The 11,977-nt window shown below is 30.1% G+C and overlaps 1 protein-coding gene across 2 annotated transcripts; it reads right to left on the reverse strand.

Annotated features, from left to right (window-relative positions):
* Positions 1 to 621: 621 nt before the first annotated feature.
* Positions 622 to 7,991, reverse strand: LOC145181582 (endophilin-B1-like). Of its 2 annotated transcripts, XM_080056709.2 has the most exons (9): positions 7,662 to 7,991; positions 5,757 to 5,898; positions 5,538 to 5,666; positions 5,146 to 5,279; positions 4,884 to 4,976; positions 1,814 to 1,903; positions 1,618 to 1,718; positions 1,303 to 1,459; positions 622 to 1,135 (listed from the first exon to the last, which is right to left on the reverse strand). In XM_080056709.2, the coding sequence occupies exons 1-9, from the start codon at positions 7,869 to 7,871 to the stop codon at positions 1,031 to 1,033; spliced, it is 1,161 nt and encodes a 386-aa protein (XP_079912835.2). In that variant the 5' UTR covers positions 7,872 to 7,991; the 3' UTR covers positions 622 to 1,030. The 2 variants fall into 2 exon arrangements, with proteins under 2 accessions (XP_079912835.2, XP_089927692.1); XM_090071566.1 differs by lacking the exon at positions 1,303 to 1,459 and having other exon boundaries at positions 7,662 to 7,906.
* Between the last annotated feature and the right edge of the window lie 3,986 nt (positions 7,992 to 11,977).

Here is an 11,977-nt window from a genome sequence, read left to right on the forward strand (position 1 = left end):
ACTATATACTTTATTGTAACCATCGGTGTCTTGAAATAACTTTTTAACAAGAAATAATAAGACTGTCTTGCTTTTTTTTCCAAGACCAAACAGTTTTTTTCTTTATTTAAATATCCAAGGCACTTTCAAAAAAAATATTGAAATATTGAAAATACAAATAAATTTTCTTGATATTTTTTGAAAAAATCGAGACAAAAATAAGAAAGTCGAAACTAGTCTAAAAAAAGATTTTTTTTTTCTTCTCCAAACACCGATGTTTTAATTTTTCATGAAATATTTACTTTATTTAGATTTCTAATATTTCAACACTTTTTAGAAAATACCTTAAATATTCCAATCAAGAAAAAAACTGTTTGGTCTTGGAAAAAATAACAAGATAGTCTTGATACTTCTTGTTGAAAAAATTATTTTAAGACACTGATGCTAACTTTATCGCATGCTTATTTATTACACATATTAATGCATTAATGTTAACAAGACCATGTATATATCATCTACATCAATTTTTTTTTTTCTCCGTGAATACATAAGATAGGCAGTGCAACGGGGTAAATAAAAAAAATTAAGAAGAAAAGTGCACAAATTCCACTTCATACGGCGCGGCTTTTACGTAAAAAAAAATTGATAGACGTTTCATTAACTTACTATAATAAATCGTTACAAGAAAGAAATTAGATCAATAAATATCAAGTCACTTTGAAAAAATGTTAATTTTAATAACATGATCGTGATTAAATAACAGAATATCAAATTATTTTAATAGTGGCAATTAATCAATGCACAAATCAGTGAAATGATTGCAAAGAATATGGAAACAGAAGCTAAATGCAAAGATATTTTTAAATGCAAAGATATTTTTAAATGCAAAGATCTTTTAAGACAAACGTGTTTACCAAAAAGAAGCTGACACTGCGTTAAAAATAATCACAAAATGACATTTATCAAATTAAACTTGTGAAATATACAAAAATAATTTAAACATTAAGCTTGAAAGTAAGACTCATTTTTCGTACCAAATCTATTTTCATAACTACATAAGTTCCAGGTATGTGATTGGAACCTTACCAGATTGAGAACCTCGTTCCGCAATGATCCAATCACTCTCCAGCCCATCGACACTGAATACCGTTACAATCTAAAATTGAATGTATTTTGGAGATCAAACATTTTAAAATTAACTTAAAAGTATGCAGGATATGAAATGTATGTTAAAACTAACGAGTGTTTTCTGCACGTAGAAATTGAAGGCTTAAAGGAATTATCGATTTAACCCATTAGAAAAATATCAAAAAAAGAAAAAACCTCGTCAGCAAGTAATGACAATTCTGTTGAATCATATGCGTCATAATCGTATAAAACCTTCGCGCGACGAGTTACTAGAGGTCTGCTAGGTGGCGCAACTGAAGTATACGGAGGTGGGTCAGATGGGAATGAGGGACGTGATTGGCGTTCTAATGGGCTAAAAAATGCAATCATTAACTATACAGCTTGGAGGTGGGTAATTAAAGAAAAATAATAATGATAATAAAAAAAAAATGATAACAATTGAGATGAACCTTTTAAGTGTTTAATAACTTGCAGTTTTTGAAGTTAATTTTATAAGAGCGAAACACTTACAGTTGTAACTCCTTTTGTATTTCTGACACATACTGCTGGCATTGGGTGTGGTACATACCAATCGCCTCAACAAAACTGTGTAATGAACTTAAGTGGTTTGCCTAACATTAAAAAAAAGTAAAAAAAAAAAACTTACAACCTATATAGAACATTTCTTTCAAAACCTTTTTCAAATTTCTGTAAACAATTCACTTACATGAGCAGTTGTGATGCCATCAAGAAGTAACTTTGTAAGTTCTTGCTGTTTGTCAAACTCTGCTTGCACAACTCGAAGCTCATTCTCAGCCTAATAAACATTAAAAAATAAATTTTTTTAAATAAATTTAACATTTTAAAAGAAATAACAAGTAGAAAATGATCCAAGAATTTAGATCACAGTGAGAAAATCAAGTAACTGCATTTGAACTAGTGTGTGCAAATGTAGCCTGGTAACTAAGAGTAGGCCTGATAGCCTTTTATAGAATATTAGGATATTACTTTTTTACAACATCATGTTCCTGTATGTCAGTTTGATGAACAATTACTCAAAACCAAAGAAACAAATAGTTATTTCAATATCTTTTGAAAAAAGTTCACCCCCAAATCAAAATATCAAATTATGTGTTATAACTTAACAATGTACATTGTTTAATAATTACGACATGTCTTGTCACTATTTCAGTTACTAGAGCATAGCATATGCTTCCTATTGTCTATATTTATGATTAATATGCATCAGGACACCAGTGTCTATTACTTAAAATAAATTCAAACTGCAATTTGCTTTTTACTCTGCAGACTGAATACAGTTCCTGCATCACTTTTATTGCAATTTCCGTATACTGGCTGCTTCTTGGTATTAGGTATGAGAACAAAATCAAGAATGGGAAGGACAGCTCTTGAATTCCAATGTGCCTTACTAATATTAAAATTTTTTTGAAATTTAACAAGTGAAAAAAGTCCTTTTTCTTCATAGAATTTATACACAAGTGTCAGATGATGCAAAAATTTCATCTCATCTCTCCAGCCTGACTTATCAACAATCCCTTCCGTTCCATTCAAAAATTTTGCTTGCAATTCCTTTATAACTGTTCATCAACTGAGGTACAAAAGAATATTCAGTGTTTGGAGACTTAGTGCTTCCTCCAATTTACTCATCCATCAACACATGCAGAATTCTTAGCAAGCATTTGATTTTGGCAAGAAATAAACAACAGCTTATCAAATCTCTTCGATGAAAATATTTGCCTAAGTCTTACAACAACACCATTCATTTTACCAGTGTTAATGCTTGTTGTGTCAGCCACTATTATCTTCACAGCACTCCATAAATTATACTCTTTAAGAACTGTTGAAGTGTAAATTGATTGCAAATTTTGACAGCTTTTCTTGTTGTTACTCTTGTTGATCTCACTGAGTTCACAGCAACTTTACTCTTGTTATGTTTCCTTTTTGGTAGGCAAGTATACTCATCATTGTCATCATCATTTTCATATTCACTTTCTATAACTTCAGACTTTTATCACTATCATTAGATGAGAAATCGTATGATACTGATGTAGATGGTTTGTTGTGTAATTTTCTTCTCTTTGAAAGATTGTTTCCTTGCCTGCTTCTTTACAGGCAGCATAACCAACTTTTCCTTGACTTTCTACTTCTCGATAATAGAGTTAATTATCTTCAGCTAACAACCATACTCCATTAGCTTTTGTGATACCAAACAGTTCATCTCATGCATCATATTTTCCTAATTAAACACATTCACGTATGCTATTCTTTCCTTTCATCCTTTGATTCAACTGGTATTGCCAAACTACTTGCCTTTTGAGTGGTATTCTGCATTTTTCTTCGAGTGAAAATTCTTGTGAAGGCACAGCGCCCCTTCTTTTATGTGACCGCTGAAATTTCATCAGATTTTCGGCGCTAATGTTCTTGTTTTTCTCTACGGTGCAAAAAATTTTCTTGTGCAACATTTGTCTATAACGTTATATTAGTTCTAAAGATAAAAATCAAAAGTAAATAAATACATACTGATCGCTTTCAATGTTATATGTAATTTATGTAAATTATCCAAAGCATACACTTTACCTATTTCAGTATCGCAGATATTTAAGTCCAATAACAGTATTTAAAAATCACCAAATATTATTCACTTAATTTACTTGTCAGTCCCAATTAAAAGGTTATCACTGTCTCTATATGACTTCCTTAACCTTTTTTTCAATTATTTATTCAACAATAACAACAAAAACTAGTGCAGAAATCGTTTATATAGTCTCAGCCAATAGTTTTAGCAAAATCTACACATTTCTAGAGTGTTCTATGTCATTCTACACAAATCTAGCCTATTCATTCTAGTCTAATCATTCTACACAAATATAGATCTACCTACAAAGTTCCACACTCTGCTGCATTATATAAAGTCAAAAAATTAACATGGCTATGATTTCTAAAACGCAGCAGTATTAATAATATTGCTAAGAGGTAACAGTATTACAATTATATTCTATGGCGATACCTAGTTTTGATTTGGGGGTGACCTTTTTTGAAAATCTAGTAGAGCTGGGTATTTTTTAATTGTTTGTAGGTAAATTCATTGATTTATGATTCAGGAAATGTAATATTTTAAAAAAACTTAAAAAGTTATATCCCTAGTGTACATGCTCGTATGCAAAAATTGTTTCAAAGTTCTGCAGGGAAGACTATTGGTTTTCCAAATAGTCCCAATTTGAACTCCTTAGACCACTGCTTATGGAACAAGCTTTACACATGTGCAATGGGATAGCATAGTTTGTAAAAAGAATTTAATTTGCAAGATAAAATGATCCATGCAAATTTTGCAAAAGGGTGTACTCCTAAACAGTTTGCAAAGTCAGTGCATACTTAGTATAGAACTGCTGACATTTAGATAGCAGAACTATCTGGAAATATTACTTTTACTTACAGGATTGTTTTCATTTTCCATCTGTTAATTAAAAGTATCACATTTAAAACTTTTGTTTTCTTTTTTAAATATTTTTACAAAACACTTTAACAATTATTTAAATGTTAAAGTGCTTGGTACAATTTGATACTTTGTTCCAAAATGTCAGATGCTCAACTTTTAGTATTTTCTAGTTATCCAAAAATATTTTTTGGATTATTAACATCTAATGGTAAATTATAAGTAGAGAACAAATTTAGTCTTTTAGATTCATTGACTTATTGATCAAAATCAATAAGTCAATGAATCTAAAAGACTAAACTCAAAAATTTTCTAAAACAAGCTTCCTAAAACAAATGAATACCTCTCGCATTTTTTCTGCTGATCCTGCTTTCCTAACTCTGTTTTTGCATGCATCCAAATCAAGCCTCTTAATGTCTAATGCTCGTTTTTCCTTCTAAAACGAAGCAAAAAAAAACATCTGTGAATTGACTGTTGTAACATTCATAGAAAACTTTATTTAATCTTCAACTTTATTTAATTTGGTTAATTAAAAGATTAACAATCCTAATTTGACATGAAGACTTTAAAACATAAATATTCTTTTTACAATTGTAAGATTTTACCGAAATTGTTTTCATTTCAATATCAAGGAAATTTTTAAGAGGATGTAGGTAGTGGGAGACTGTCTTCTGCATAAAATCTTTCTCAGCATTGCCAATTTTTTTCAACCCTGTTCCAACTTTTCCCAAAGCAACACCTAAAAAGAGTATTAATATCAATGTTGAATGATAAAGATTGCTGCTTCGTTTAACAAGTCACTTCCAAAATATTTGAAAGTAACTTAAAAATGTTTCTTATACACCGTACCAATTAGATTGCCAAATGCTTAAATTTAAAAAACTTACAAACAACTTTCTTTGAAAGAGAAAGATGAACAGCTCAATTTACAGCTCACTTTTTCCAATAAGTTTAAAAGGTAAAGGAAACTTAAATATCTAATAATATTAAAGAATACCATAACTAGTGCCGGGCCCAATTTCTTGAGAAGCATCCAGCATTGTTTGCCCAAGCACAAAAGAATTTGTTGGACGAGATGGATTTTTCTTGTCTAACTTCTCAAACAAAAACTCTTCAATTCTATATCCTAGAAACAGAAATCTTTTTGTTGATTTAAAATATTTCCAAAAATTTTGATGAAATAAATTGAAAACACTCTATTTAGAACTTATTTTACCTGGGTTTGGTTGAATCATTGCTTCAGTTTGTTTTAATAATTTTTCTGTTAATTGCCTTGTTCTTTCAGCTCGAATAACTTGATTTTCAAACTGTGCATCATATTGAGTCTTCTCTGCACTTCCAACCTGCTCTTCTGTAAACTAAAAATAATTCATGTGGTTGCAATTAACATTTTGGAAAATAACAATCATCTCTATTTTAAAAACTTGCTTTAAAACATTTTAGTGGGATCATTTAGCTTTTAAAATTTTACTAAAAACACTATATTTATAATATTTGCACCTCAGAAGTGTCTGCATAAAGGTCGTGTTCAAAACAAAGAGTAAAAATACTTTAAACTAATATATGATAGCAATCAAATAATTTAAAGTAATTAGTTTGATGCCTTTAATGTTAATGTTGTTTTAAATTAGCAACTGAACTTGTGTTTAACAAATCATATAATGGTTGTCCTATGACTTTACATGAAGAAATGAAGAAATGAATATAAAAAACTTGGTTCTTACAGTCAAGCTGGAGTTGGCAAACTGGAATTCATTGAAAAATGTATTAGACCATTTCCATATTTGAGATTTTACAAGATAATTTATAGAAATTTATTGACAGGTTTCACCTTTAACAGCCCTGGATCTGCATGGCAATGACCCAAAACATTCAGAAAAGTAAATGAAAGAGTGGATCTTGTATAATGTACCAGAAAAACTTTATTCACCTCCAGCAATAAGACCTAAACCTAATTGAACATATTTTGGCAAAGAACTTGAATCAACCCCAATTGCCTGACATATATCAAAAACAGAGTCCACTAAGCAGTAATTTAATAGTAACAGATTTAATAAATATTCATAGATTTAATAAATTACTGATTAACAATTTTAATAAGTATATATAACTCTCATATAACATATATGACGTTTTATATTCATGCAACTATTCTTTGTCCTACTTTTTTGGAGCTGTTCTTCTTTCTAAAAAAAATACTAAACTTTTGTTTTTCCAAAATAAAGTTGCCAGAATGTATAATTACTACTTATGTTCTAAGTCAAGGTTTCTGTTCAGATAAAATGGTTACATCATTTCTGAGTACCTGTAAGGCAGCTCTCGATAATAATGTCCTAGATCATTGAGCTATCTTTTCTCAAACTCATTACATTCAGGCACAGGACATAAGATTTTCCTGATATTCCAATCATCTCCACTAAGAACCACAGCTTTCACAATCAGCTTCTTCTTTTCATCAGACATTTTGCTGGAAAACAGTCTTTCCAAGAAGACACACATGATTCAGCAATATCTTTAAAGCTATCTGTGAAACAACATAGTTTATATTATTATACTCTTTCATTAATCATTCTATCAATTTCTCCAGCAAGACATAACCATCACTCTTGAAAACCAATATTCAGTGCTGTGGTGTTAAAAGATATGCCAACAATTTTATTGCAATATGAAAACTTTCTATATACTTATATGAAAATTGAAACACATATAAAAATGTCTACTTTTTAAATTGTAAATATTTAGACCTCTTATCAGCCAAGGTTTAAAAAATTATAATATTTTCTATGATATCTTTATCTAGCAAGCATGTTATTGAAATGAATTAAAGTTAAAAACTAATGATAAAGATAAACAAACATTCACAGGGAGGGCACATTTTATTCCAAAAAAACAATTCAATTATGAAGAATAAGAAATAGTTTGCTTGGTATGAAATATTTAGAGAGGTATATGATAATAAGTAGAATATATAACTTTTAAAGAATTTGAAGTTTTTTATTCAAACTTAAAACAATTTCATTCAAAATAATTAAATCTTACCAGTCATTTTCTAGCTATAACCAAAGTTAAAAAAAGAATTTGATTAGAAAATAATAACAATAAAGCATATTTGCTTATGCACCTGCCTAGCACGACTCCAACCAGTTTTGCTGGCAGATATGGCTGAACTAGCTATCTTTAGAATAGATTCTTTATAGTCAGTGGTGCTGGACGCCATTTTATTAATGTGTAACGTCAGATTTTTTGATAAAATGTTAGGCTTATATTTAGATTTAAAATCGGCAATTCGATGTCGTAATTGTGCACCATAATTATTCTGCTGACAAAGCATTGTTCTCAAATTCCACTAATATCAAACAAGTGATAAGATTTAAAAATAGCACAATGAATGAAGAGTTAATAAAAAAAAGAAACGAATATTCAATTTAAACTTAACACGTGGCCAGTAAGCACTTAACTATTCTGATTTTGTTCTAAATGTAAAAATAAGAAATCTCAATTTACACCTGCTTCATCATTTATCGTTAAAATGAAAACAAAAATCATTTAAAAATAAAATTGAATAACAGCACAACCAAAATTAATAATAAATGATATTGTTAATAAGTTAAATAATACTCTTATATAGAGAACTAGTTCAAATTAAACAACCTTTTTATTTCAGTTTAAATTAAATACAAACAAACTTTAACGGCAAATTAAATTCTCAAGTCATTCCCATTAAATTTAACTACTCAAATTAATCACTCAGATGATCATTACTGCCCTGTCAAAGCAAAAGGAATAAAGTCTAACTCCTTATTTTATATATTTATTACTTAACTCCTTATTAATACTTAATGTTGTTAATTTTAGTTTAATTTAATTAAATTTAATTTAATTTAGTTTCGCTCAACATACTCTACATATTTAAATTGAAGTTGTACCTATTTAACATATTGTAGCATAGATTTGACAACTATGGCTTCTTCTAATTCCAAAATAGCTATAAATATGTCTAGATTCTAATCCTCTACAGCATTCCTTTTCTTTCTTGGAGTTAGATGTAAACTTCAAATTTTTCCAGAGCACATTGGATACAACAAGCTTGATTTTGTACTACTTTTTGATTTTTATGGTTGTGACCAGTAATATTTTGGTGTTTTGTTGATTAGTTATTGATATTTTATGTATTTATTGGTTATTTTAAAGGTTTAAGGAATTTTTAAGTTAAAAAAACTTAAACAAAGAATAAAAAAAAGGTTTTCTTGTTTAAAAAAAATGCGTGAAAAAAAAAATTAATACTCAGTTTAACACATGAATAAAACCCAAAGTTTGTATTTGTGCATGTGGGTGTGCTCTTTAAACAAATTTACAGTTTTGATCCGATCCTCAACAAATTTTGCCTCAAGGTCAAAAGTCAGGGGTGGTCTTAACCTGACCTAAAACTTTCCCAGCGAAGGTTTTTGGCCAAGTTTAAACCACCCCTGACTCCATGTTCAGTGTGCTAATGGCTGGAACCAAGTTCCAACCCCCTTCAATCAGTCCTTGCATCTGGCGAGGAGGTGATTACGGAGCTAATAAGTTTAATAGTTTTTAACAGTGAAAACCAAAAAATTATAAAATTTGTTAGCGGTTTTTTATGACAACTTTTGAGGGATAGTTTGGAAAAGTATACGGTATAAATGAACGTGAAAATTTATATAGACAGGTTTTTTTTTGGAGAAAAGATTATTGTGATTTATTGATGTGTTTGTTGTGAAAAAGCTATATTACCACAGTGTGGTTTAGTTACAGTGTGGTTTAGTTCCCAAAAACTTGGCTACCAATCTAGAATTGCATATCTGATTAATACAGTAAAGTTTTATATCTCATAGCTGGAAAACCCGGCGCATTGCACCAGGTATTCCAGCAAGTTATGTAATCAAGTTCTCCCTCAGAAGGGAAATTAAAAAAAACATTTATCTATAATTATAATTTAGATGATAATACAAAATTAATAAATATTATATACTCAAATATTATTATCGGATCAGCCGTTGTCATGTTCACAATCCGATGAACTGGATCCTAAGTAGTCTTCATTGTCACAAAATATTTCACTTCCAACCTGAAACTGTGGTATTAAAGGCGGGGAAATTAAATTCAGAATTTCCAACGGTAATTTCTCCGCTTTTCTTATTTGGCATTTCTCTTCAGGATTGGATGTTACTGAAAGTTTATTAAGCATGTCTATTATTGTGGAAGTACGTGATTTTTTTCTAGTACGCTGCTCGTGGAATTGACAAAAATCTTTATGATGACTTCTTGAGACTTTTTAGAGAGTTAACCAATTGGAAAAATTGTTTTAACAACTTCCGAACTATGTACAAGAATTTTACGCACAGTAACAGGCATATAGTAGCATGGATATAGATTTAAATAAAAATTTTTAACTTAAAACAAAGTTTTTTAGATTCATTCAAATTATTATCATAGTCGGAGGATAGCGTTCTTAATAAATTACTAAAATTTTTTTTTTAAATGAGATTAATACCGTTTTCTCCCTATTTAACTTAGGGGTTGTTTATATGAAAAGCAGGCTAGCTCGTTTGCAAGGCTAACCCGTTTACTAAGATATCGACTCCTTATTTCAACTTAATTTTATTTTGCGTTTACATGAATAAGAGAGCCCGGCAAGTGAGATCTCACTGTTTTTTGCCGAGATCTCGGCAAACGGGCTACCATTTGTCCATATAAACAACCCCTTAAATTTGTAACAAGCACTCATAAAAAACTAATCCACGCTTTCAAAGTAGACGAGCCAATCCACGCTTTCGAAGTAGATAAACCAAACACCATAATGTTCTTTAACAACTAATTCTTAATTCAACGTTTATTATTTTGGGAGCCAAACCACATATGTAACATTTTTGTTGCTATCGTTGTAAGCAAAAGTTGTAAACGTTTAAAGCATTTCATACTTTTGCACTTATCATTGAGAGCATAAGATCGTATTTAACAGTAATTTGAGATTCGCCGGCTCTAAAAAGAGTTGGAATAAGTTGAGATGTCTTAAACCTTTATTAGTTTCTATTGTGGTGAACTCAGTTGTTTCTTTTGAAAAAATAAATTTAATTGGTTGGCAATAGTGTGGATGATGGGCGCGGTTTTTTGCCAAATAACGTTTTGGCCGTCACAAGTGAACGGAAACTTTCGGCTTTGGTACCAGTTACGATTGAAATTTAGGCCAAAACTGAAACCGAAAATACAATGAATTAGCAAACATTATATACTCAACAATTATCATCGGATGAATTAATTTTCATATTCATAATTCAACAAATCGGATCATAAATAATCTTAATTGTCACAACGAACTTTAATTCTAACCTAAGGTGGTGGCATATAGTGCTACAAATGTAGATTTAGATAAAGACTTTTGGTTTTAGAATAAAGTTAATCATAGCCGGAAGAGAGTGTTCTTAGGGAAATACTAAAATGTTTAGAGAGATTAACGTGCAACCTCATAAACTCACCACTTAACTTCGGCTTGACAAAGAATCTGCGAGTTTTGTTCCCATCATTTTTATTCTCAAAACCAGGCTTTATTTTGTCAACAAGAAGCCCCAAGAAGGTTTTTAAATTTTTGTTTGATTTCTTTTAAACTTAATTGCACACTAGATTCATCTTCATCACTTATAACTAGCCACTTTCTTATATCAAAACAATAGCTAGTGTATAACAAGCACTCAAAAAAAAACAGAAGCCACTCATGTAAAGTAGACAAGCCAAAACCGCGTAATTTTCTTTTTTAACAATCAAATCTTTTAATTCAACATTTGAATCAATGTATACAAAAACGTTCTAAGCCTTTTTTTTTTTTATACTTGACTTTTTGATAAAAATTTGTTCTTTGAAGACAGTTCCATCATTGTATAGTAAAACATTCTAAGTCAGACCTTTCCGTACACGTTGAATAGAGAGCTGAAGTATTGTCTGTAAAACTAAAAGGTTCTAGGTCAGTGACTTAGAAGGTTTTTGTTAGCAGCACTGAGAAAACCATTTGTGTTCTGCTGGTAGCTGTCAGATGTTTTTAATCCAATTTTTGTTTTGTTTTGGTTACAAGTTTGAGGTTATTTGGGCTTATTTTATTATTCATCTCGTTTTTTTTCATTAAAAAAAAACGAGATGAATAATAAAATAAGCCCAAATAACCTCAAATTTGTAACCAAACAGGGGCAATGTAAGACTTCTGATAAGAGAACATATCGAAAGTCATCCGGTGAAACAGACCAAATATGCTGGTAAAACTATCAATTATCTAGATGCTAGACTAAATGTCAAAATTTTGTACTCAATGTTTAAAGAAAAACATCCTGAAGCAAAATGTAGCTACAAATTTTTTCTAGGCTACTTTAAGGACAACTTTACGTTAAGATTTGGCCATCCCCAGATAGACTTTGTTGCACCTGTGAG

The sequence above is a fragment of the Hydra viridissima genome, unplaced genomic scaffold (assembly GCF_058129835.1).
Source record: "Hydra viridissima isolate aposymbiotic clone 2 unplaced genomic scaffold, HvirCarnegie_v1 scaffold_14, whole genome shotgun sequence".
Taxonomy (NCBI): Eukaryota; Metazoa; Cnidaria; class Hydrozoa; order Anthoathecata; family Hydridae; genus Hydra; species Hydra viridissima.

What these genes read in the sequence shown, in the direction of transcription:
- LOC145181582 (XM_080056709.2), bottom strand. Translation starts at nt 7,871, where the DNA reads ATGCTTTGTCAGCAGAATAATTATGGTGCACAATTACGACATCGAATT. An exon ending in TGGGCCCGGCACTAGTTATG is followed by an intron (nt 5,280 to 5,537) that starts GTATTCTTTAAT and finishes TACTCTTTTTAG; the next exon opens with GTGTTGCTTTGGGAAAAGTT. An exon ending in TGTCATTACTTGCTGACGAG is followed by an intron (nt 1,136 to 1,302) that starts GTTTTTTCTTTT and finishes ATTCAATTTTAG; the next exon opens with ATTGTAACGGTATTCAGTGT.